This window comes from Bubalus kerabau, chromosome 1 (assembly GCF_029407905.1).
Source record: "Bubalus kerabau isolate K-KA32 ecotype Philippines breed swamp buffalo chromosome 1, PCC_UOA_SB_1v2, whole genome shotgun sequence".
Classification (NCBI taxonomy): Eukaryota; Metazoa; Chordata; class Mammalia; order Artiodactyla; family Bovidae; genus Bubalus; species Bubalus kerabau.
This window is the reverse complement of record NC_073624.1, coordinates 17,383,166-17,410,277: the sequence shown is the minus strand read 5'-3', so window position 1 is coordinate 17,410,277 and position 27,112 is coordinate 17,383,166. Positions and strand designations below refer to the sequence as shown.

Sequence of the window (27,112 nt, the reverse complement as noted above, 5' to 3'; positions counted from 1 at the left end):
ACAGACTGGTTCCAAATAGGGAAAGAGTACGTCAAGGCTGTATATTGTCATCCTGCTTATTTAACTTATATGCAGAATATATAATGTGAAATGCCAGGCAGGAAGAAGCACAAGCTGGAATCAAGATTGCCAGGAAAGTATCAATAACCTCAGATACACAGACGACACCACCCTTATGGCAGAAAGCAAAGATGAACTAAAGAGCCTCTTGAAAGTGAAAGAAGAGAGTGAAAAAGTTGGCTTAAAACTCAGCATTCAGAAAACTAAGATCATGGCATCTGGTCCCATCACTTCATGGCAAATAGATGGGGAAACAGTGGAAACAGTGGCTGACTTTATTTTGGGAGGCTCCAAAATCACTGCAGATGGTGACTGCAGCCATGACGCTAAAAGATGCTTGCTCCTTGCAAGAAAAGCTATGACCAACCTAGACAGCATATTAAAAAGCAGAGACATTACTTTACCAACAGAAGTCCATCTAGTCAAAGCTATGGTTTTCCCAGTATTCATGTATGGATGTGAGAGTTGGAATGTAAGAAAGCTGAGTACCGAAGAATTGATGCTTCTAAACTGTGCTGTTGGAGAAGACTCTTGAGAGTCGCTTGAATAGCAAGAAGATCCAACCATCCAACCTGTCCATCCTAAAGGAAATGAGTTCTGAATATTCATTGGAAGGAATGATGTGAAGCTGAAAATCAAATACTTTGGCTACCTGATGTGAAGAACTGATTCATTAGAAAAAACCCTGATACTGGGAAAGCTTGAAGGCTGGAAGAGAAGGGGATGACAGAGGATGAGATGACTGGATGGCATCTCTGACACGATGGACATGAGTTTGAGTAGGCTTTGGAAGTTGGTGATGGACAGGGAAGCCTGGCAAGCTTCAGTCCAATGAGTTGCAAGGAGTTGGACACCATTGAGTGATTAACTCTACTGGTCTTAGCTTCATTTTGTGGACCCATGTTAAATTAATTACTTAAATATGAAAATATAAAATCTCACTATTATCATTCTATGGGTTTAAGACAGACACAGAAACAGACAGTAATTCACCTGCACATGAGATGTAGGCTTCCTCCTTTGGAGAGCATGAAGTATAATTCCAATGGTCAGAAGGACACTGCCAGAGAGAAGTATCTGTGTTCCGACACCGGATTCCATCTACCCACCGGGGTCTAGAACCTTCTCTAAGAGCAACAGAAGAGTTGAGTCTTCCACTGTCCCCACAGCCAAGCTGACTGCAGATGATGGACACAGTGATGTCTTCCATGGGGCTTCGGCAGACACTGCCCCAGGTCCCATTGTAGAAAACTTCCAGCCACCCAGCACACTGCTGATCCTCGCTCACCATTCTGAGGGCCAGGAACTCTAAGTTCAAAAGGAAGGAATCAGGACTGGTGAAAACTTCACTCAGTGCTCTTGGTTTTCGTCTCTCCCAGAAATAGTGGCCATTCATCCCTGAACCAGCTGAGGAGATACCCATTAAGTGATAAGACTGAAAGTTGTCTCCCTTTTACCTGACCTTGTCCATTTGTGTCTATATTTTTAAACATTTCTACCACCATGATGTAGTGAATATGAACAGAGAAGAAGAGCAACCTGGGCACCTGTAGGGAGGGGAGCTGAATTCTGCTTCCTGACAAAACCTCTAAGACAGTGTGAAAGGGATGTGATATGATATTGGGGAGGTGGCAGAATAATGAACCCTCAGATGTCTCATCCAAATCCCTGGAACAATGAATATGTTACTTTACCTGGCAAAAGGGATCTCACAGATGTGATTAAGGTTAAGAATCTTGGGATGGTGAGATTAATTAACCCACAATTGGAATATTGTGGATTAACTATGTGAACCTAGTCTAATCACATTCTTGTTGGGTTGGCCAGAAAGTTCCTTTGGTTTTTAAGTCAAAATAAAAGGCATTTTTTATGTTCACCAAGAACTTTATTGAACAGCATATTCATCATTTTGTTCCACTACCGTCTACTGTTTTCAGGCAACTTCATAATTCCCTCTTCCCAAAACTTTTATCTTTCCAAGCAAAGAACTATTCCAAGTGTGTTTTATAGTCTTCCAGGGAATTTAAATTTTTTCCATTAAGAGAATTTTGTAAAGATCTAAATGAATGGAAAGCTGAAACTGCAATGTCTGGTAAATACAGCTGATGAATCAGAACTAGCCAAACTATGGCAGTTTTTGTCTGGCCTACAAAGACGTATGTGATCTTGTATTATCCTGATGGAAGATTATGCATTTTTGTTGGATTAATTCTGAATGTTTTTCATTAAGTGCTGCTTTCAGTTGGTCTAATGGGGAACAGTACTTGTTAGAATTACATTTCGGTTTTCTGGAAGGTACTCTCTTAATAGAGGACTCCTTTCCAATACCACCACATACACAACATCACCTTCTTTGGAAGAAGACTGGCCTTTGGTGTGGTTTGTGGTGGTTCATTTTACTTGTGCCACAATCTCTTCCATTCCAAATTATTGTGCAGTATCCACTTTTCATCACCCATCACAATTTTTTTTAAAAGCAAAACGTTTTCATTATGTTTAAGTAGGGAATCTCATGCAGAAATACTGCCATGAAGGTTTTTTTTCACTTATGTGAAACTCAAACATCAAAGCAATTAATATAACCAAGCTGGTACAAATGACTTTCAATGCTTGATTTGGATATTTTGAGTATGTTGTCTATCTCTTGCATGGTTTAACATTGATTGTCTTCAAATAATATCTCAATTAGATTGCTATCAACTTCAACTGGTCTACCCTACTGTGCAGTACTGTTCAGTGAGAAATCTCCAACACAAAACTTCATAAATCACTTTTGATGAATGTGATCAGTCACCACACTTCCATACACTCTACAAATTTGTTTCGCATTTCAGCTGTGTTTCTAACATTTCTTGAAATAATAAAGCATGATATGCTGAAAATGTTGCTTTTTTCCCTTCTGTTTTCAATATTAAAATGGCTACTCAAAAATTCACCAATTCTGATTTTTTTTTTAAAGATGCATGTTGATATGATAGCTGCCACAAAACAATCTAACAAAATTGTTTCAAACGAAGTGAAAGACAACTAAGTGTTACTAGACCATCTTATAGGAAAAAAAGAAGGAACCTTTTGGCCAAACCAATAGAAGCACTCTTTCTTGGCTCTGACTCCAGGGAGGTATGACTCTGGATAATGGTTATAGATGTGCAGCATTGCTGGTCTGATAATGGATGAAGGGGGTCTATGAGCCAAGGAATGCAAATCGTTTGAAAAAAAAACTTGATATAAAAAACGGGATTCTCCACCAAAGCCTCAGAAGTGATGTGGCCCTGCTGAAATCTTAATTCCAAGAGGGAGATCCTGTTGAACATCGACCTACAGAACTCTAAGGCAATAAATATATGTTGTTTTAAACCACTGTGTGGTAATTTATTACAGAAGCAAACAAACTAGTACCATGGACTTAAGATTTTCTTCCCACATGTAAGGCAAGGTGAATCCTACTTTCAACTGGAAATTCTAAGAAATGGCTCTGCCAGGAAACTCTGCTGAGAAGAAAGGACTAGAAGGTCCGCTGCTACAGGAGGACATGAAAGCACCTAGTCTTTATGTCTGCTGGAAAGACCGGATCCATGGGAGGAAGCTTTCTTCTCTGGTCCTTTCAGCATCTCTCCCTCAGGGCTCAGACCCCCATCCTCCAGGGCCCCACCCCTCCCCCAAACTGTGGACAGTGTGGAGCGCGAACCTGAGCAGATGACCCCCGCGTCCTGCTTGTGTCTGCAGTCGTGCCGCCCCCAGCCCCGGGAAGGGCACTTCCACACGTGAGACTCATTTCCTGTGCAGTTCAAGTTGTTCAGCCAGATGGGTCCTGATCCCGCCCCAAAGTGAGCAGACCCCATGGCATTGAGGGCTTCTCCACACCCCAACTGCCTGCACACCACGCGGGCATCGACCAGGTCCCAGCCGTCATCACAGATGGTGCCCCAGGAACCCTGGTCAAGGATCTCCACTCTCCCAGCGCAGGGACCACCCCCGTCCACCAGGCGGAGCTGTCTGCTATCTGAGGAGAGAGAAATGGGACATTGGGGCGTTGACGGTGGCGGGGGCGGGGAAAAGGTTCTTCTGTTCTGTGGGACTCTCACCTGAGCAGTAGGGGACACTCTCTTTTGAGGCTACAGAGCCTACTGGTTCAGACACGGAGTCGTTGCACTGGGGCAGCACCTGCGTCTGGTTTCCTGTAGAAACAGCAATGATCAGAGGGTTGGTGGATTGAAGAACAGGAAATTGAATTAAGCTAAATAATGACCTAGTGATGAAGTCTGAAATAAACAATGTAACAGTAAGGTTATCATAATCTTAGGGCTCACCTTCTCTAGGGAGGGTTCTGCTTCTGACAGTGCCACAATTGGTTTCAGCCAACCATTGCACTAAGAATAAGTTAAATCAGCTCTTTTGTCTCTAAATCTATCCATAAACAGGAAAAGTAAAATAAAATATTTCCCAAAGGGATTCTACCACTTTTTCATCTACAATGTCTGTTACTAAAAACAATACACATATAAAAGAAATCTCATAGAAAACCAGGAAGAAACAGACATTAGAAAGAATTTCCCAAAGTTATTCAGCTGCTAGAGTTATCTGATGGAGAATTTAAATAGCCTCCTAGAATTAATTGACAAAAGAAATTGACAAAATAACAACAAATAAAAATTCTAGAGCTGAAAAACTTAACAGCCGCTATTAAGAAATAAAGGGTAAGAGTTTCAACACATTAGCTTGGCATAAGGTAGAAACAGTAAACAGAAGATCAGAGGACAAATAGTCTTCTATTTAAAGATGCATGGGTCTCTAAATAAGAGATCATGTAATAAGTGTCCTGGTTGTTGTTGCTGTTGTTTAGTCACTCAGTCATGTCTGATACTTTTAAGGATCATATGGACTGTAGTCTACCAGGATCCTCTGTCCAGGGGACTTCTCAGGCAAGAATATTGCAGTGGGTTTCCATTTCTTTCTCCAGGGAATCTTCAAGACCCAGGGGTGGAACTTGTGTTTCCTGACTTGGCGGGTGGGTTCTTTACCACTGAGCCACCAGGGAAGCGTGTCCTGGTTATATTGCTATATAATAAATGTTCCCATAAAACTTAGCCACTTAAGCAAAAAAATATATACTTCATTTTGCTTGAGATTTCCTGGGTAAATAATTTGGGAAGGATCCCACTTGGCAGTTCTGTCTTAGAGACTTTCGTGTGGTTGCACTTAGATGTTATCTGGAGCTGGAGTCGTCTGATGACTTGACTGAAGTGTGATTACATAAGGAAATCCCTTGAAGCATTTTAGGGATAAAGAGACATCATGTTTGCAACCTAACTCAGAAATATTTTACATATTCATGGAGAAATGTGGTGGGAGGGGGACAGAGAATGAAAGACAGAAACAGAGATAGAGAGAGATGTCAATTGGGGGGAGAGAATAAAGCAGAATACTAACATTGGGAAATCCAACTAAAGGTCTTCTGGATTCTTATATTATTCTTACACCTTTTCTGTAAGTCTTAAATTACATTAAAATTTAAAAAAAGGAAAAGTAAAAACAAGTCAGAGATAAATCATTCCTAGGACACTTCCACTAAAAGTAATACTTATAACATCAAAAACATAAAATGCCTAGGAGAAAAACCTAGCAGAAGATGAGCAAAACCTCTGAGAGAAGTTGGAGACCTAACTGAATGGAGGGATATGTGTGTGTGTGTATATATATATATATAGCCAATGAATTGGAAGATTCAGTATCATCAGTCAATCACCTCAAATTTCTGTGTAGATTAACTCTAATCTCAAACAAAATACATTTATGCTTTTTTTTAATGAAAAATGACAAGCTGAGGGATGTCTCTCCTGGCCAGTGTCTGAGAATCAACCATGCAATGCAGAGGAGTCAGGTTCAATCCTTAGTGTAAGAACTAAGATCCCACATGCCACAGAGAATCTCAGCAAGAGCCTCACAACTGGGCAGTCCATGTGTCATAACAGAAGATCCCACAAGATATAATGAAGATCCATACACTGCAACTAATGCCCAACACCGTCAAATAAATACATATGTTTTTTAAATGAAAATCTGATTCCAAAACTGGAATAAAATACAAAAGAACAAGAATGACCAACACAGTTGACCAAAAAAGCAACAAAAGTAGAAGAGTTAACAATATAAAGAAACTCTTATACATTAAAATTATCCAGACTTACTATAAAGTTACTATAATTAAGAAAATGGAGTATTGATGCAAGGATAGAGAAATGATACAATGGAATAGAATAGAGAGTCTTAAAAAAGACTCAGACATATGCTCTTCTTATGACAAAGGTGGCACTGCAGTGGGGAAAAGTCTTTTCAGAAAAAGATTCTGAGTCAGTCTGATGTCATATGAAACTTGATCTTAACTTACATAGATATCAGTTGCAAAAGGGGTGCACAATTCTGTGCAAGAGAAAAATAATTAAACTTCTATGAGATACTCTTGGAGAATGTTTTTATGGTCTTGGAGTAGACAAAGTTCTTTTTTTTTTTTTTTTTTTTTTTTTTTTTTTTTTTTTTTTTTTTATTTTTTTTTAATTTTATTTTATTTTTAAACTTTACATAACTGTATTAGATTTGCCAAATATCAAAATGAATCCGCCACAGGTATACATGTGTTCCCCATCCTGAACCCTCCTCCCTCCTCCCTCCCCATTCCAAAGTTCTTTTAAAAGAATATAAAAAGCATTAAATGTAAAGGAAGAAGTTAGTAAGCAGCAATCTCTTAAAATTAAGAGATTGGCTCATCAAAGGACACCATACCATAAAGAAAATGAAAATGAAAGACCATAAGTTAAACACACAAGATAAATAACATGTTTGCACCCAAAGTCATTGTCATAGTAAGTTGTAGCATCATTTTTGTAATAGTCAAGAATAGGAAACAACTCAAATCTCTACTATCTATTGTGGAATGGATCAATTCATGGTCGTGTGATCATTCAAAGACATATTCTATAGTAATAAAAATTAATAAAATGCTTCTATAAGCAACATCATGAGTGAATCTCAAATATAATGGTGATGCAATGTTATACACAAAAGAAAACATACTGCATAATTTTATACACAGTTCAAAAAACAATAAAACACTCTATGGTAGTAGAAGTTAGGAAGGCAGTTTTAGCTAAAGAGGAGGGAGACACAGTCATGGGGAATGAACAGTGACTGTGATGCTGGGAATGTTCTTTTTGCTGATCTGGGTACATGACTGAAGTCTACACTTACTGCTTTTACATTATTTTCTATGATTATATTTAAATAATAGTGTTATTTAAAAATACATTATTTCCCCTTACCACTTCTTGCTCTGAGTTGGAAAATGAATGAACAATGAGAAATGAAATGAAATGAACCACATTTCACCATGAAATATCTGACTTTTGATGCCAGTTTCCTGTCACTCTCTGCTCTACAGGACATTTCACTCCAGGAGCATCCTGAATACAGGTACCCCTTCACCCTCTCTTACCTGAGCAGATCACAGAGGCCGTGTTGCCATGGGAACAGTCAGGACCCCCCAGGGCAGTCACAGGACAACGCCACAGGAAGGACTCCAACCCAGAACAATGAAATCGGACTGTTGAGATCTGATCACTTCCTTCCACAAAGTGTGGTCCTCTAGGGGTGGAGATGGCGACTCCACAGTTGAGCTGACGACAGACAACATTGGCATTGGCCAGACTCCAGTGGGAGGCACAGAGTGCTCTCCATCGTCCAGAAATATTCATCTCCACCTGCCCCTCACACTGAGAGGAACCATTTGTCATGAGTCGGACTTCTGTGTACATTGGTAGAAGAAGACAGGGTTTCAACAGTTTTATTTTCTCACCTGAACAAGGTAAGTGGAGAGGTTATAAACCTGACCTTCATCTCACCTGAACAGACAACCTGAACAGCTCCACTGTGGTGACAAGTGCCCCCTGGACAGGGCACTCTGGGGCAGAACCAGAGCTCAGGCTCCTCCCCTTTACACCTGAACTCTTCAGCCCAGACCCGGCCACCTGACTCTCTGAAGGGCACATGTCCCAGGACAGACACAACCTTGCCACATCCCAGCTCTGCACAGATGACCTGGGCAGTGGGGAATGTAAAGTTCCCATCAGACACTGGGGTCCAGTCTTTTCCAGAATGAACTTCTACTCGCCCTGAGCAGGGTCCATCTCCTTCAGCTAGACGCATAAATCCTAAGAGAAACAAACAAGGAAACCAGTGAATGAAGTTCTTGATCCTGACTTGACAAATGGAAACAACACACACAGGCAATGATGTGAATGCTTTTCTTTTCCAGGAGTGGGGTATGGAGAGAGAATTTGAGAGTTGGTGTCAGAATTGCCTTTTCATGAACAAGATTCTGAAGAGAAATTCAGAAGAATTTGCAGGGTCAGTTTGGGATGACTGTATCCCAACAATGTATACTCTGAGAATGGTTAGAAATATGAATTCCTTATCTACAGGCCTGGAAACTACAGAGCCCAAGACCTATCATCAGAAATGGCTGAATACCAGGAACATGTAATTTATCATTGGTTGGAGAAGTGAATTTTACATTTAGGAGCCCAGGACTACAGAGCCCAAGGAAATTGCATAATGTGTTGGCACTCAAATGTGAATGCAGACATATGAAAAACAGAACCACCCCAGAAAGACAAAGACTATGACAGAGTAGAGATCTGTCATCTAGACAAAGTTAGAAAATTTTCCTGAGACTTGTGAGGCTATTATTTTGAATAGCTTTCTTTCCCAGGAGCTAGTTCTCAAGTGACTTAGGTAAGGAAAATCATGAAGCAGGATCTAAGAAAGCATGCCAAAGTAGGGAGGTTGTCTGAGAGAAGAAATATAGACATTATAAATAATCAACATTTATGGTTTTTATATTTTTCTGATAATTTTTAATGGCAAAAATTCCAAGAATTTCTTAGCTGATTTCAGTGGGAAAGAACATGAGTTAAGAAAGCTCAGAGAGTCATAGAAGAGGGGGTGTGTCCTAACCATCTCTCCTGAAACCCCAGGATTTGTCAATGACCTTGGGAGAGAGTGAGTTCTGATTGGAAGTTTCAGGACTGTGAGTTTGCCAAACAGTTCCTGTTACAGGTTTTTCTTCCAACACGGGAATCACAGAAAATGCTAAGGGGTGATATTTAACTGATTTTAATTCTATTATTGTGATTTTTCTGTATCCATATTTGACATCAAGATGATAGAAAAGGAGATTCCCCTGCTCTCATTCTCCCACAGAAACAGGGTGCCCCCAGCAACATGCCTGCCAACTTCAGACAGAACTGTGGACCCAGAATCAGCTCCATGATGTTGCTCCAGCCCTGCACCACAATGGTCCTGGGCAGTCCTGTCTGCCCAGACATCCAGAAAGAGGCATAACCTGTTGGAAACTCTGGTAATAGGGGGGCCAACTGCAGACCTGAGTACGGATTATGAAGCAGCCCTTTGACTTATCCAGACCCATTCTACCACAGTAGGGAGGCAATCCTGACCATGCAGAAACCCAGAGAAAACCACATCCATCCATGCCTTTCCTACATACCCACTGACCATAGACCCCAAAGCAGCTCCAGGAGCAGCAACATAACTTAACTCCAGCTTGGCTAGTCCATGATTCCAGAGGCAGTGCTATCAGTTTAAGGACAAGGCAGTAAATATCTACTTGTGGAAACCAGTCTGTAAAGTCTGGAGGAAGTGTCTGCTCCTTCAAATGCACAGTCACCAGTGCAAGCCTACCCAGATGATGAAGAATCTAGCAAACATGACACCACCAGAGGAAACTAATAAAGCTCCCAAACTGATCCTAAAGAAATAAAGATCATGAACTGCTTGATAAAAAATTCAAATTCATTGTTTTGAAGCTCAGTGACCTACAAAAGAATGCAGAGAGACAAGTAAATACAATCAGGAAAACTATACATGAACAAAATGAGAAGCTTCATAAAGAACTGGAAAACATACATAAAAGAACCAAACAGAAATTCTGGAGCCCAAGGATTCAATAATTGAATTACAAATCTAAAGGAAAGCATCAAGGAAACTATATCAAATATAATCAAAGAATCAGTAAGCTTGAAGATATTCCATTTGAAATTATCAAGTTAGAAAAGAAAAAAAACAGTGAACAGAATACATAGCACATATGGGATACCACAAGCAATATATATTTGAGAATCCCAGTAGGATAAAAGAAATAAAGGAGCAGAAAGCTTATTCAAAGAAATAATAACTGAGAAATTCCCAAATCTAGGGAGGGAAATGGATATCTTGATTCATGAAGCCTATGAGTTCCCACAAAGGTTCGTCTAGTCAAGGCTATGGTTTTTCCTGTGGTCAGGTATGGATGTGAGAGTTGGACTGTGAAGACGGCTGAGCACCAAAGAATTAATGCTTTTGAACTGTGGTGTTGGAGAAGACTCTTGAGAGTCCCTTGGACTGCAAGGACATCCAACCAGTCCATTCTGAAGGAGATTAGCCCTGGGATTTCTTTGGAAGGAATGATGCTAAAGCTGAAACTCCAGTACTTTGGCCACCTCATGTGAAGAGTTGACTCATTGGAAAAGACTCTGATGCTGGGAGGGATTGGGGCAGGAGAAGAAGGGGATGACAGAGGATGAGATGGCTGGATGGCATCACTGACTCGATGGACGTGAGTCTCAGTGAACTCCAGGAGTTGGTGATGGACAGGGAGGCCTGGTGTGCTGTGATTCATGGGGTCGCAAAGAGTCAGACACGACTGGGCGACTGATCTGATCTGATCTGATCTGATGAGTTCCCAAACAGGTGGAAACCAAAGAGGTCCACACCAAGATACGTTATGATTAAATTACCAAAATTAAAGATAAAGAGAAATTTTTGAAAACAGGAAAAAAAGTGACTTGTCACCAAGAAAAACCCTTTAAAACTAGAAATCTTGAAGTCCAGGAAAGCAGCACGATACATCAAAAGTACCACAAGAAAAAAACCTTGCCAACTCAATCATCAAAGCTTTACATGGATAAACAGTCCTTTAAAAATGGGGGTATTAGATATATACACACACAAAAGGGCTTCCCAGGTTTCTCAGAGGTAAAGAATCAGCCTGCCAATGCAGGAGATGCAGGTTCAAACCCAACCACCACTACCACCAGAACAATAATGTATGTATATTATATATGTTATATAATATGTGTGTATATGCTATATAACATATACATGTTATATATATATATCTGTGTGTGTGTTAGTTGTTCAGTCATGTCCAACTCTTTGTGACTCCAAGGACTGTAGCCCACCAGGTTCTTCTGTCCATGGAATTCTCTAGGCAAGAATACTAGAGTGGGTAGACAATCCCTTCTCCAGGGGATCCTCCCAACCCAGGGATCAAACCTGGGTATCCTTCACTGTAGGAAGATTTTTTACCATTTGAGCCACCAGGCTCAAATTATATATATATATATATAATCATATATATAAAAGACAAGCAAAATCTGAGGGATTTCATCATCACTACATTACCAAAGTGCTAAAAGGGTTCTTCAAGTTTCAATGAATAAACAAAACAATGATACAAAAGCATCTTCATATATGAAAGTGTAAATCTTACTGGTAAATCTAAAGAGAAATACAGAATATTGTAATATTGTAATAGTGCCACATAACTTGCTTTTAACATTAGTATATAAATATAAATCAAAAGACCATCATAAGAGTAACTATAATTACAGAAAGCTGCTGTTGGAAACACAATATACAAAGAAGTAAAATCTGATATCAATCACTTAAAATGTAGGGGAGAAATAAAATGCAGTTTTTGCAGGCTATTGAAATTAAGTTGTTTTCATAACAGTACTTAACTTTGCTATAGACTATTTTAGCTAGAAAATGTTTTATACAAGTTCTATGGTAACTACAATAAAAAGTATAGTACATACACACAAAAAAAGAGAAATTAATCAAAGCATACCACTATAAGAAATCATCAAGCCACAAATACAACACAGAAGAAAGAAAGAGCAAGAAACTATAAAACAGAGAGAAAACAATTAATAAAATGGCAATGTAAGTCCTTATCTTTTAATATGATTATAAATGTGAATGTACTACACTTTCAAATGAAAAGATATAGATTATCTGAATGGATTAAAAACAAGATCCAACTACATACTGTGTATAAGAGACTCACTTTAGATTTCATGACTCAGGTAGGCTGAAAGTGAACAGGTGGAGAAAGAGATGCCATGCAAATCATAACCTAAAGAGATCAAAGTCAGGCAAAAGAGACTTTAAGTAAAAAACTGTCACAAGAGACAGTTCAGCTGGAAGATATAACAACTACACATATATATGCACCCAACATTATAGCATTTCAATATACAGGACAGCATGGACAGCTCTTAAGGGAGAAGTAGAAGCAATACATTAACAGTAGAAAACTTCAATATCACACTCTCTATAATTAACAGATCATTCAAACAGAAAATCAATATGCATTTTTCTCAAGCACACATGGAATATTTTCCAGGGTAAATGACATGTTAGGCTACAAACAAGTCTTAACAAATTCAAGAAAATTGAATAATTCCAAGTATCTTTTCTGACCACAGTGGAATGAAACTAAAAGTCAATAATGGTAAGGAAACAAAAAGTCATGAATAGATTGAAAGTAAACAATATACATATTTTAGACTGTATTTCAGAATTGTACTTTCTATATCTATAATGAATGCCACTGGACTTTTGAGAAGGATTACGTAAAACCTGTAGATCATTTTGAGTAGTGTAGACATTTTAACAATATAGATTCTTCCAACCCATGAATACAGGATGCTTTTTATCTATATCTTCATCAATTTTTTCATATATATTTTATAATCTTGAAAGAAGGTGGCATGCTGCAAAAAGAGAGGGAGAAGAGAGTAAGAAAGAAGCAGAAATCAAGTAAGGCCTAATTTGCAGAATTCTGAGTTTCAAAAGCCTCAATCTGTATAAAATACACAAGTATTTAGGGAAAATAGTTGTTAAATTAGTAATTAGAAAATTTCATTGCACTCTGCTCCTCCTATATGCCACCTAACTGTTCGATCCTTTCTCATTTCTCCCACTTCAGACAAGAAAACACAATTTTAAAACATATGGATGGATGGCAAATAAAATGGAAAAAGGAAAGCAACTGCTGTAGAAGTAGAGTGTAATTTGGGTATGTGGCAAGCAAAAGTGGAATAACAAGAAGTTTTGAAGTTAAAGTGGAGAGACCAAAATAAAAATTTATCACTTTGTCACCCAAGGAACATATTTTTAAGAGAATTCAATGTAACTCAATGAAAAACATTGTTTAATTCATCAAGTAAAATTCTCTGCTATTTGACTGTATTTATATTAGTGTCTGTATTCTGATTATTTATTGCTAGAATTCTTTCTGTTAAAGGACTTCCTAGCAGTGCCCAACATCCAATCAAAAAGTTACAAGGCTTTCTAAAAACGAAAAGTGTAACTCATAGCAAAATTTTAAAAGAGCAATCACTAAAACCAGATTCCAGAATAACCAATTATTTAATTGACTGCTAATAAAGACATTAATGTAAATATGCCTAGCAAAAAAATAAAAGAAAGAAAAAACTAGAAGATAGCCAAATGGAACTTCTAAAACTGAAAAATCAATATATGGAATGAAAAATTGTCTGGATTAGCATAAAAAGAGGTTAGATGTGGCAGAACAAAAAAGGGGGTGGGGAAATTAAACACCTATCAATAGAGACTGTCCAAACTGAAGCAGAGAGAAAAAAGAGGCAGAAAACGAACCATGGATGGGAAGTGGCACTTGGGACGAGAGTAAACCATGTAAAAATATGTATATTTGGAGACTCAGAATAAGGGATGAGTAGAAAACTAGTTGTAAATAATGGATGGAATTTTTTCCAAATTTAACGAAAGCTATAAACCAAGCCAAAAAGCTAAACAAACTCTAAAAGATAAAAATAAGGAAAAGTACCTCAGACACCTGATAATATAATTATGGAAAACCAATGATAAACCAAAAAAAAAAAAAAGTGCCATGAAACATTGACATGTTATGTAAAGGGGGACAACAATAAGTATTACCTGCTATTTATTAGAGGCAATGCTAGCCATGCTGCTAAGTCACTTCAGTCGTGTCCAACTCTGTGCGACCCCATAGACGGCAGCCCACCAGGCTCCCCCGTCCCTGGGATTCTCCAGGCAAGAACACTAGGAGTGGGTTGCCATTTCCTTCACCAATGCATGAAAGTGAAAAGTGAAAGTGAAGTTGCTCAGTCGTGTCTGACTCTTCGCGACCCCATGGACTGCAGCCCACCAGGCTCCTCTGTCCATGGGATTTTCCAGGCAAGAGTACTGAAGTGGGGTGCCATTGCCTTCTCCAATGCTAGCCATAGGCCAGTGTAAAAATATCTTCAGTGTGGTGAAAATTTCTAAACTAGAACACAGTCACTGGTGAAAATATTTTTAAAAATTATTAAAAGTTAAAATGTTTCATATAAAAACAATGGTGGTGAGACCACCAAACCATAACTACACACACAAAAAAATGTTCCAGTAAGGTATTCAAGCTACAGGAAAGTGATAACATGTGAAAATTTGGGTCTACCCAAAGCTATAAAGACTGCTCTAAATGATAATTCTGTGAGTAAATACAAAAACTATTGCACATTTTTGAGATAATAAAATATTTAAGATAAAAATAGCAGCAACATTTTATAAGATTTATTAATTTGTTTTATTATTTGTTAAATGACAAACTGTCATTTTAAGGGCTTCCTTGAAAACTCAGTTGGTAAAGAATCTGCCTGCAATGCAGAAGAAGCCAGTTCAATTCCTGGGTCAGGAAGATCTGCTGGAGAGGGGATAGGCTACCCACTCCAGTATTCTTGGGCTTCCCTGGTGGCTCAGCTGGTAAAGAATCCACCTGATATGTGGGAGACCTGGGATCAATCCCTGGGTTGGTAAGATCCCCTGGGGAAGGGAAAGGCTACCCACTCCAGTATTCTGGCCTGGAGAATTCCGTGGACTGTTTAGTTGATGGGGTCACAAAGAGTCGGACACGACTGAATGACTTTCATTTTCAGTTTTCCCTTATCATTTTAAGGTAAAATATGAAAGATGGCAGAGTAGAATGACTTAAGCTCACCTCATCTCACAAAAACACAAAAATCACAACTAACTTTTGAACAACCATCAACAAAAAAGAGTATAACCTATTAAAAATGATATTCTACATCCAAAAACAAAGAATAAGCCACAATAAGATGGTAGGAGGGATTTATTTACAATATAATCAAACCTCATACCCACCAGGTGAATGATTAACAAACTGGAAAATAATTATATGATAGATTACCCACAGAATGTTTCTGAAACTCAGGTCAAGCTCCCCACCCTGGGGGTCTGGCATCAGTAAGAGGAGCCCCCAGAGTACTTGGTTTTGAAGGACAGAGGCCTTGATCATAGGAACTCCACAGGAACAAGGGAAGGGAAGTGAACTGAAAGTCACTCAGTCATGTCCAACTTTTTGTGACCCCATGAACTGTAGCCTGCCAGTCTCCTCTGTCCATGAAACTCTCCAAGCCAGAATACTGGAGTGGTTAGCCTTTCCCTCCTCCAGGGGATATTCTTAACCCAGGGATTGAACCCAGGTCTCCTGCATTGCAGGCAGATTCTTTACTGTCTGAGCTACCAGGAAAGCCCAAGAATACTGGAGTGGGCAGCCTATTCCTTCTCCAGTGGATCTCCCCAACCCAGGAATTGAACCAGGATCTCCTGCATTGTAGGCAGATTCTTTACCAGCTGAGCTCCCAGGGAAGCCCACTGGGGCCAAGGGAAAAAACCAGGACTTCACAGAAGCCAAGGACAGACCTACCTGCTTGTCTTATAGAGTCTTCTGGGGAGGTGGGGGCAGCTGTCCCTCACTGTAGGGTCAAGGACATTGGTGGCACAAGTACCAAGGAGTACTCATTGGCGTGAGCTCCCTGGAGGCTGCCATTTTGACACCAAGACCTGGCCCCACCCAACAGCCTGCATGCTCCAGTGATGGGATGCCTCAGATCAAGCCACCCACAGGGCAGGAACACAGCCCTGCCCATTAGCAGATAGGCAGTCTAAAGTCTTCCTGAGCCCACAACTGCCTCTATACACATCTTTTGGCATGGCTCTGCACATCAGAAGATCAGGAGCTAGCTCCTCCCACTAGTCAGCAGGCACCAAAACCTCCCACCAGGAAGCTTGCACAAGCCTCTAGATGAGTCTCACCCATCAGGGGGCAGACACCAAAAGGAAGAAGAATGACAATCCTCCAGCCTGTGGAAGAGAGACTATAAACACAGAAAGTTAGATAAAATGAGACAGCAGAGGAATATATTTGAGATAAAGGAACAAGATAAAATCCCAGGAGAACAACTAAGTGAAATGGACGCAGGCAATCTGCCTGGGAAAAAATGCAGAGTAATGATAATAAAGGTGATTCAAGATTTTGGAAAAAGAATGGAGGCATGGAATGAAATGATACAAGAAATGTTTAACAGAGAGCTAGAAGATATACAGAACAGAGATGAGGAATAATACAGTAAAAGAAATGAAAAGTGTACTAGAAGGAATCAACAGCAGAATAAATGAGGCAGAAAAATAGATAAGTGAGCTAGAAGACAGAATGGTGAAAAGTCACTGTTGTGGGACAGAAAAAAGAATGAAAAGATGTGAGGACAGTGTAAGAAACTTCTGGGACAACATTAAATGCACAAATATTCACATTGTAGGGGTCCCAGAAGGAGAAGAGAGCTGAGAAATATCTGAAAAGATAATAGCTGAAAACTTCCCTAACATGGGAAGGGAAATAGTTACTGAAGTCCAGGAAGCACAGAGTCCTAAATGGGATAAACCCAAGAAGGAACATGTCAAGACTCACATTAATCAAATTGACAAAAGCTAAAGACAAAGAGAAACTATTAAAAGCAACAAGGGAAAAGCAACAAATAACTTAAAAGGAATTCTCGTAAGTTTATCAGCTGATTTTTCAGCAGAAACTTTGTGGGCCAGAAGGGAGTGGAATGATATATTTAAACTGATAAAAGAGGGAAACCTACAATCAAGAATACTCTACCCAGCAAGGCTCTTATTCAGATTCTATGGAGAAATCAAAAGCTTTACAGACAAGAAAAGGCTAAAAGAATTCAGCACCAGTATACCAGCTTCCATGGAGAAGGCACTGGCAACCCACTCCAGTACTCTTGCCTGGAAAATCGCATGGATGGAGGAGCCTGGTAGGCTGCAGTCCATGGGGATGCTAAGCGTCGCACATGACTGAACGACTTCACTTTCCCTTTCCCTTTCCCTTTCATGCATTGGAGAAGGAAATGGCAGCCCACTCCAGTGTTCTTGCCTGGAGAATCCCAGGGATGGGGGAGCCTGGTGGGCTGCCATCTATGGGGTCACACAGAGTCGGACACGACTGAAGCGACTTAGCAGCAGCAGCAGCAGCAGCATACCAGCTTCCAAGAGCTAAAGGAACTTTTCTAGGCAGATAATTAAAAGGCCAGAGAAGAAAAAAAGAAAAGTATGAATGAGAAAGCTTACCAGTAAAAGCAAACATACAATAAAGTTAGGAAAGCATTCACACACAAACATGATACCAAAACTAGCAATCATGAGGAGAGTAAAAATGCAAGATATTGGAAACCCATTGGAAATTAAAAGACCAGAAACTTGCCATAGACTGCATATCAAAACCTCATGGTAACCACAAATCAAAAATCTACAGTATATATTCACACAATAAAGAAAAAGGAATTCAAACACAGCATTAAAGATAGCCATCAAATCATGAGAAGAGAACCAAAGAGGAAGGGAAGAAAAAAAGACCTACCAAAAAAATACAAAGCAATTAACAGAGTGTAAGTAAGACCATACATTCCATAATTACCTTAAATGTAAACTGATTCAATGCTCTAACCAAAAGACAGAGACTAGCTGGATGAAAATGAAAACAAGACATATATATATATATATATATATATGTATTGTCACTTGTCCATGGGTCCTCACACTCCATTTTGGGGGCACCACTGCTTAGATCAGGGTGTTCTACTGGCACCTCCCCCAAGTACCCACCTACTGATATTCTGTCTCTCTAGGATCTGTGAGTATAATAAACTCACACCTCTCCTTACCTGCACCTCTCCTATATCCCCTCTTAGAGCTGCACTTGTCTGACCATCCCATGAAAAAAATACAAAAAACTACGATGGTACTACTACTACATTAACCTAATTAATGTAGGTTCAACCAGGCAGTTGTACATGTATTAAACATTTGATCTCACCTCACTGCCTCCTGTGACACATCACACAGACCGGAAGGGCACAGTGCACACTGGATCTGGAGCCTTTACTGTCCATTGCCAAGAAAGCCCTTCTGCTCCCTTGAACACCTAATGCTCTAGGAATAACTGTGTGACTGGAATCTTCACCTAAGTATGTACTAAAGTCTGTGATCCATATTCTTATAATGAGGCTGGGCATGAGACTGAGGCTTTTCCTGCTGGAGATCCCCTCCCAGACCAGACAAGCCTTACCTGAGCAGACTACTCCAGCATCCTGATCATGGGAAAGGCCCTCAGGACGATAGTCTTTAACAGTAGGATAACTACACTCTGTGATATCTGATTCTGTCCCTCTGCAGTAAATAGCATTAAACCAAATGGGGCCAACTGCTGGTCCAAAGTGAACTCTTTGGAGAGCATCAACAGCAGCCCCACAACCCAGCTGTCTACACACCACAGCTGCCTCTTCTAAGCTCCACTTGTAATTATTCACTGTGCCCCATTCTCCTTGGTGCTTCACTTCCACTCTCCCCTCACAGCGGTGACCTCCATCCTTCAGCCTCAGCTCCAGATCTGCAAGAGAGACACAGACACAGATGCAGGACAGATTTTAGTGCACCATGCAGTAGTGTACTGTCAAGTAATAAAACATGGACACTCTGATCTCTGAAAAAAAATTCCCTGTGTACAGCATTTGTTGACTTCTGTGGTATATATATTTCCACCATAACCAACTCTAAGCTCTCAAAGTGCCATCACTGATCCTGGAGCAGGAAGGGAGGCAACAGGTGTTTCTCGTGAGCCTGTAGAACCAGCTCCAGGGACACCACCAAGGACAGGCCTCCAGAGACTCTGGATTCTGCCCTCCCTGTAGATGTGCCCAAGGCTACTAGGGCCCAGCTTTCCCATCTCAGTTTCAGCTCACAGCCTGGAATCCAGGGAGGAATTCTCCCTCTCCTTCCCTGTCCATAGGGAGCATCTCATCCAGCTTAGGAACAGAGGGCTGGGGTAACAGGGTGTATAGTGTTCTGATTTTTTTCTGTTGCCTGGTATCCACATCCTTGTGTAATCCCCACACTCGAATATACTTAGTAACATGCATGTAACAAATGGAGTTTGGCAAAAGTGATGAGATGTCACTTATGAGATTAGATTTCAGTTCAACAATCCACCAAAGTCTGAATGCTGCTAAGAACCAGGTAAGTACATGGGCGATATCCTCCCCTGGTTGAACGTTCAGATGATTGCATCCTTGTGAGACTCCAAGGATCCAGGTAAGCCATGTCAATTTTTGACCCACAAAAAGTGTGAGATACTCGGTGTTTGCTGACTTAAGCTGCCGAGTTCAGCAGTAATTGGTTGCACAACAGCACATAACTAATGCAGGGCTTCCCTCCAGAGTCAGAAGGCAGGGGTGAACAAGCTGGAGGCTTATACGTGAGCCTTCACTGCTTCATCCAGGTGAGACTTCTTCCTGTGTGATCAGGCCTGCTGCCTGGTCCCACCTGGAACTGGGACCCAAACCACCTCTCTCTATCACATCAGGTCTCACCCAGTGTCCCAGGCTCCTGCCTGCCTGTCAGGAACTGAGAAGTGAGTTCCCTGAGACCTTGATCAGCTCCATTAGCTTTAAATTCAGGTGAGAAAAGGAGAATCTTTCTTACAATCTAACAAGACATCATCCTTGGGGCACCCTTAACATCACTCAGATCTCTGCCCCCTCCCCACCCCCCCACCCCCACGTGCTCTCACTCTGGAAACCAAAGTGGTGCGTCACAGAGGGAACATCTGGGGAAATGCTGAACTGGAGAAGATCCTGGTGTACAGTCAGATCAGGAAGGCAGCCACCCAAAAACCAGAGTCTGCCTGGTTAAAAAACAGAAATTATTTATCTTATCACAGTTCTGGAGGCTGGTAAGTCAAAGATCAACGTGCTGGCAAGGCCGTGTTCATTCTGAGACCTCTGCTCTTGGCTTGTAGTCATGGCTCCCTCACTGTGTGCTCCCCTGGCCTTTCCTCAGGACAGATGCACAGGGAGAGAGGGAGGGAGATCTGTCTCATCCTCTTTTTATAATGTCACCTATTGGATTAGGGCCGCATCCTTATGACCTTATTTAACCTTGATGTTAGTGGTTTAGTCGCCAGATTGTGTCCAACTCTTGTGATGTCATAGACTGTAGTCTGCCAGGCTCCTCTGTCCTTGGGATTTCCCAAGCAAGAATAATAGAGTAAGTTGCCATTTCCTTCTCCAGGGGATCTTCCCAACCCAGGGATCAAACTTGCCTCTCCTGCATTGGCAAGAGGATTCTTTACCACTGAGCCACCAGTGAAGCCTATTTAAGCTCAATTACTTCCTAAAGACCTTATCTCCAGTGCAGTCACACTAGGGGCTAGGATTCAACATATTAATTATGGAGGGACACAGTTTAGTCCACAGACCCAGGGAGGTCCATTCTAGGAAGGAAATATAGATACTTAGGGGGAGGTAAATGAAACAGTAGAAGTAGAGAGACATCCTATGGTGCTTAGTCAGATTTTTTAGAAGTCTGACACTGATGTAAGAGTAAAGGATTGAATAGGATCCTGAAAGCACACAAGAAGCTATTTTTATTAATACTAAATGATTAAAGTGAAAGTGGAGAGTAAAAAAGTTGGCTTAAAACTCAACATTCAGAAAACAAAGATCATGGCATCTGGTCCCATCACTTCATGGGAAATGGATGGGGAAACAGTGGAAACAGTGTCAGACTTCATTTTGGGGGCTCCAAAATCACTGCAGGTGGTGACTGCAGCCATGAAATTAAAAGACGCTTACTCCTTGGATGGAAAGTTATGACCAACCTAGATAGCATATTCAAAAGCAGAGACATTATTTTGTCAAAGAAGGTCCGTCTAGTCAAGGCTATGATTTTCCCTGTGGTCATGTATGGATGTGAGAGTTGGACTGTGAAGAAGGCTGAGCACTGAAGAATTGATGCTTTTGAACTGTGGTATTGGAGAAGACTCTTGAGAGTCCCTTGGACTGCAAGGAGATCCATCCAGTCCATTCTGAAGGAGATCAGCCCTGGGATTTCTTTGGAACGAATAATGCTAAAGCTGAAACTCCAGTACTTTGGCCACCTCATGCGAAGAGTTGACTCATTGGAAAAGACTCTGATGCTGGGAGGGATTGGGGGCAGGAGGAGAAGGGGACGACAGAGAATGAGATGGCTGGATGGCATCACTGACTTGATGGACGTGAGTCTGAGTGAACTCCGGGAGTTGGTGATGGACAGGGAGGCCTGGCGTGCTGCGATTCATGGGGTTGCAAAGAGTCGGACATAACTGAGCAACTGAACTGAACTGAAATGATTAAAATTTTATTAGTGATAAAATTATGTATGGAGAGGCAGGTCTTTTTTAAGTACTATAAATACAGAAAGTAATAAGACAATATTCTTGCCTACCTGGAGCTTTTATCTAGTTTATGACACAAACACATAGGTGATTTCATTACTGTGAAGAGTTGTAGGAGAGTTTCTCGGTAATGGTGGGCTTGCTTATTGAGGCTATCTCTTCTGCTGAAAAAGTAGAATTAATTTACTAAAAATTATCTAAAAGCATTAAAGACCTGATAAAATAGGAGGGGAAAATCAGCCCAAATCTTAAGGGCGCTTGTAAATTCATTGAGTTTCAAACAGATAGAAAACATTAAAAAAAAAAAAAAAATTCTGGGGCTGAATAATACAATGAGTGTACTGAAGAATTTAATACAGAGCATCAAAAACAGATTTGACTATCAGATAGAGAAGGAGAAATATCATATGATATCCCTTGTATATGAATCCAAAAAGAAATTTTAAAAATGGACTTATTTACAAAACAGAAAGAAACTCACAGATTAGAGAACTTAACTTATGGTTGCCAAGGGAAAAGAATGAAGGGAAGGGATACTCAAGGAATTTGGGACCAATTCCTACATACTGCTATATTTAAAATGGATAATCAACAAGGGCCTACTGTACAGCACAGGGAACTCTACTGAATGTTATATGGCAACCTGGATGGGAGGGGAGTTTGTGGGAGAATGGATACACACACACACACACACACACACACACACACACATATATATATATATATATATATATATATGGCTGAGTTTCTTTGCTGTTCACCTGAAGCTATCACAATATTGTTAACTGGCTATACGCCAAAATGAAACAAAAAGTTTTTAAAAAGGCAGAGTTGACCAAGCAGAAGACTCAATGAAATAAAACAAAGATAAGTCAAAATTATCCAATCAGAGGAGCAAAAAGAATGCAAAGGAATAAAGGAAACCTACAGGAATTATGGATGCCATTAGGAGAAACAAGGTATCCAAGATGCCTGCTCAGTCCTGTCTGACTCTTTGCAACCCCATGGACTGTAGCCGGCCAGGCGCCTCTGTCCATGGGATTCTCCAGGCCAGAATACTGGAATGGTTTGCCATGCCCTTCTCCATGTGATCTTCCTGACCCAGGGATCGAATCCATGCCTCTTACATTTCCTGAATTGGCAGGTGGCTTCTTTACCACTACCACCACCTGAAAAGGCCAATGCTCGGGTTCTAATTTTACTTGTGCTACTTACTCAAATATTATCTGTCTAATTTAGGCAAGTGATTTAACTTTGCTTTGCCTCAGTTTCCTGATCTGTTTTTTGAGATAATGTATCCTGCCTTGTAGGACTGTTGTGCACTCAAATTCATACAGGTAACAGCTAGTGGAGGTGATGGAATTTCAACTGAGCTATTTCAAATCCTAAAAGATGAGCTGTGAAAGTGCTGCACTCAATATGCCAGCAAATTTGGAAAACCCAGCAGTGGCCACAGGGTTGGAAAAAGTCATTTTTCATTCCAATCCCAAAGAAAGGCAATGCCAAAGAGTATTCAAACTACCGCACAGTTGCACTCATGTCACACACTAGAAAAGTAATGCTCAAAATTCTCCAAGCCAGGCTTCAACAGTACATGAACCGTGAACTTCTAAAACTTCAAGCTGGTTTTAGAAAAGGCAGAGAAATCAGAGATCAAATTGCCAAAATTCATTGGATCATCAAAAAAGCAAGAGAGTTCCAGAAAAACATCTGTTTCTGCTTCATTGACTACACCAAAACTTTTGACTGTATGGATCACAGCAAACTGTGGGAAATCCTTAAACAGATGGGAACACCAGACCACCTTACCTGCCTCCTGAAAAAATCTGTATGCAGGTCAGGAAGCAACAGTTAGAATTGGACATGGAACAACAGACTGGTTCCAAATTGGGAAGAAGTACGTCAAGGATGTTTATTGTCATCCTGTTTATTTAACTTATATGCAGAGTACATCATGTGAAATGGCAGGGTGGATAGAGCACAAGCTGGAATCAAGATAGCTGGGAGAAATATCAATAACCTCAAATATGCAGATGACAGCACCCTTATGGCAGAAAGTGAAGAAGAACAAAAGAGCCTCTTGAGGAAAGTGAAAGAGGAGAGTGACCCAGAGGGAGGGTATGGGGAGGGAGGAGGGAAGAGGGTTCAGGATGGGGAACACAAGTATACCTGTGGTGGATTCATTTCGATATTTGGCAAAACTGATACAATATTGTAAAGTTTAAAAATAAAATAAAATTTAAAAAAAAGGTTAGCTTAAAGCTCAACATTCAAAAAACTGAGACATCTGTGGCATCTGGTCCTGTCACTTAATGGCAAATAGATGGGAAAACAATGAGAACAGTGGCTGACTTTATTTTGGGGGGCTTGAAAATCACTGAAGAAGGTGACTGCAGCCATGAAATTAAAAGACACTTGCTCCTTGGAAAAAAAGCTATGACCAACCTAGACAGCATATTAAAAAGCAGAGACATTGCTGACAAAAGTCCATCTAGTCAAAGCTATGGTTTTCCCAGTAGTCATGTATGGATGTGAGAATTGGACCATAAAGAAAGCTGAGCACTGAAGAATTGATGAATTTGGACTGTGGTATTGGAGAAGACTCTTGAGAGTCCCTTGGACTGCAAGGAGATCAAAGGAGTCAATTCTAAAGGAAATCAGTCCTGAATATTCATTGGAAGGACTGATGCTGAAGCTCCAATACTTTGGCCACCTAATGGGAAGAAATGACTCATTTGAAAAGACGCTGATACTGGGAAAGATTGAAGGCAGGAGAAAAAGGGGAAGGGAGGATGAGATGGTTGGATGGCATCACTGACTCGATGGACATGAGTTTGAGCAAGTTCCAGGAGTTGGTGATGGATAGGGAAGCCTGTGTGCTGCAGTCCATGGGGTCGCAAATAGGCAGACACCGAGCGACTGAACTGAACTGAACTCAACTGGCGTAGTAGTCACAGTCATAGCATGCTGCTGCTGCTGCTAAGTTGCTTCAGTCATGTCCAACTCTGTGAGACCCCAGAGCGGCAGCCCACCAGGCTCCTCCGTCCATGGGATTTTCCAAGCAAGAGAACTGGAGTCGGGTACCATTGCCTTCTCCAACAGTCGTAGTATAGAAAGCTCCAATATAAATCATGCCAAAATGACAAACATCACAATTTTAAAAACACAAATGTCATGAGCAAGCAATGAAGGAGGAAATGAAGCATTAAATTAGTGAATATATGCTAGTTTTTGCCTATGAAACTGGATAAGATTTTAAAGCTCGATAAAAAGCAAATGTTGGTGAGGGTAAGTGGAAACTAATATTCTCACACAATACTAGTGAAAATAAAACTCAGTGCAAAGGTTTCAAAAGGCATTTACTCTCTATGCACCAAAAGCCTTAAGGATATTCATAGCCCATGAAACAACAGTTCCATCCAAGGAACATCATTAGAGAAATAATCATGAATGGTCCTTACATTTAAATACAGAAAAGCTCAGAGCAACTTTTTCTGTAATAGCAGAAATGTTGAAAATTACTAAATGCCTGATGAAATAAAATTTATATTTTAAGGCAGGGCAAGAAATATGAGAGGCTGGAGGATGGGAGAGAGGACCCAGAGAGAGGCAGGCAGGTACACAATAATCTCTGATCTGGTTACATGCAGCAGACATGACACCCTACCCTGTGGGCACCCTGTGTGCTTCACAGACCAACACACTCAGTCCCTGCTCAGCAGTCCCATTCCTCTCACACAGACAGACTCCACACCCTCATACAGCCTCATACACCCACAGACACCCTCACATGCACCCTCACACACACACACACACACACACACACACACACAAGCACAGAGCCTACAGGAGCACAGACACAGGAAACATGGGGACCCAGGGGCAGTGCTCACACATCAGGCTTGTGGAGCATGTGGGAACAGCCCAGAGTCCCAGATGAGGGCAGTCACTGGACCTTCCACACACTAGGAGCCACTGGGACTCTTAGAAACTCCCTGAGAACAAGGGAGACAGTGGAGGGACTCAGGCTGACCCAGCTCGGTCCAGACCAAACCTCACTGTTCTGTAAAATCTGCGGCAATGACCAGTAGACCCCACACAGGAGAGGGACCAGTATTCACAGTCGGTGTGGCTCCTTTTTGGTCAAAAACACTGATGTTCGGCTCCAGAACTCCAGACACCTTTCCCTTCACCGAGGCATCCTCTCCCTGCTGTGGACCCAGGACAGAGGGGCAGCTCTTACCTTGACCACCCACCACGGTGCCGAGGAGGAGGACACAGAGTCCCCGCAGGGAGAGGTGTCTGCTCAGAGCCATCCTGACTTCACGTCCTCAAGGTCACAGTCCCAGCTGCAGGATCAGCCTGTGAGGAGGCGTCAGGGTGCCAACCGGGGTCTATATAGACCACCCCTTACACCCTCCCTCCTGGGAGCCAATAGCAACACCTTTTACCATTTCAGGCACTATCGGAGGCTGCATCTGCCACTTTCTGCAGCTCAGACACCAATGAACTTCTGCATCTTCAATATCTCCTTATATGAACAACACGGTCCTTCGACCTCCTGCTTCCGTGGTCCTGAGAGCCGGGCTTCATGACTGAGGCTGGTGTAGAAAAGTTGCATCAAAAAGCATGAGTGACATTTTCTCATCTGATCACCCGGACCAATACCATAGACTGTGAGACCTGTCAGGGTCAGAGGAGGGGATCTGTTGGCCTGTGGAGAATATCTCTGATGGAATCAAGCATTGATCTTCCCTGGGACTGAGCTCGGGGACAAAGAAGAGAACTACAAGAAGGCTTGAAATACAAGAATATTTATCAGGCCAGCAGAAAGTGAGGACCAGGAGCACAGGAATTCATAGGTGACCACGGTGGGAGCGAGGTGGGACCCATCAAGTTGAGGGGATGAGTTTGCTTGTCTTTTCCCCCCTTCTCAGAAGGATCTGGAGCCTGGAGCACATGCTTGCATTCTCTGTTGTGTCCGACTCTCCAACCCCATAGACTGTAGCTCTACCAGACTCCTCTGTCCACAGGATTTCCCAGGCAAGAATATTGGAGTGGGTTGCCATTTCCTTCTCTGGGGGATCTTTCTGACTCAGGGATTGAACCCACATCTCCTGTGTCTCCTGCATTGGCAGGTAGGTTCTTTACTCCTGAGCAACCTGGGAAGCCCTATAAGGGATTTTCAGACACACTAAATCCCTTCCCCTTTATTGCATTTCAGTTTATGTGAAATATCCCTTTCAGCTAGTCACCAAATAATGCTTCATGAGAGAAAGAGATTGCTGTTATACGAAACAAAGAGAAAGTAAG

At 41.2% G+C, this 27,112-nt stretch overlaps 1 protein-coding gene across 1 annotated transcript in view; it reads right to left on the bottom strand.

Moving 5' to 3' along the window:
• Positions 1-26,115, bottom strand: part of LOC129644138 (antigen WC1.1-like) — a 50,805-nt gene extending 24,690 nt beyond the window's left edge. The window contains exons 1-7 of the mRNA XM_055569584.1: positions 26,043-26,115; positions 18,656-18,976; positions 7,956-8,264; positions 7,550-7,867; positions 4,146-4,238; positions 3,749-4,063; positions 1,054-1,368 (exon numbers count right to left, since the gene is read on the bottom strand). Coding sequence (XP_055425559.1) covers positions 1,054-1,368; positions 3,749-4,063; positions 4,146-4,238; positions 7,550-7,867; positions 7,956-8,264; positions 18,656-18,976; positions 26,043-26,115 — 1,744 coding nt within the window. The remainder of the gene's footprint in view (positions 1-1,053; positions 1,369-3,748; positions 4,064-4,145; positions 4,239-7,549; positions 7,868-7,955; positions 8,265-18,655; positions 18,977-26,042) is intronic.
• Between the last annotated feature and the right edge of the window lie 997 nt (positions 26,116-27,112).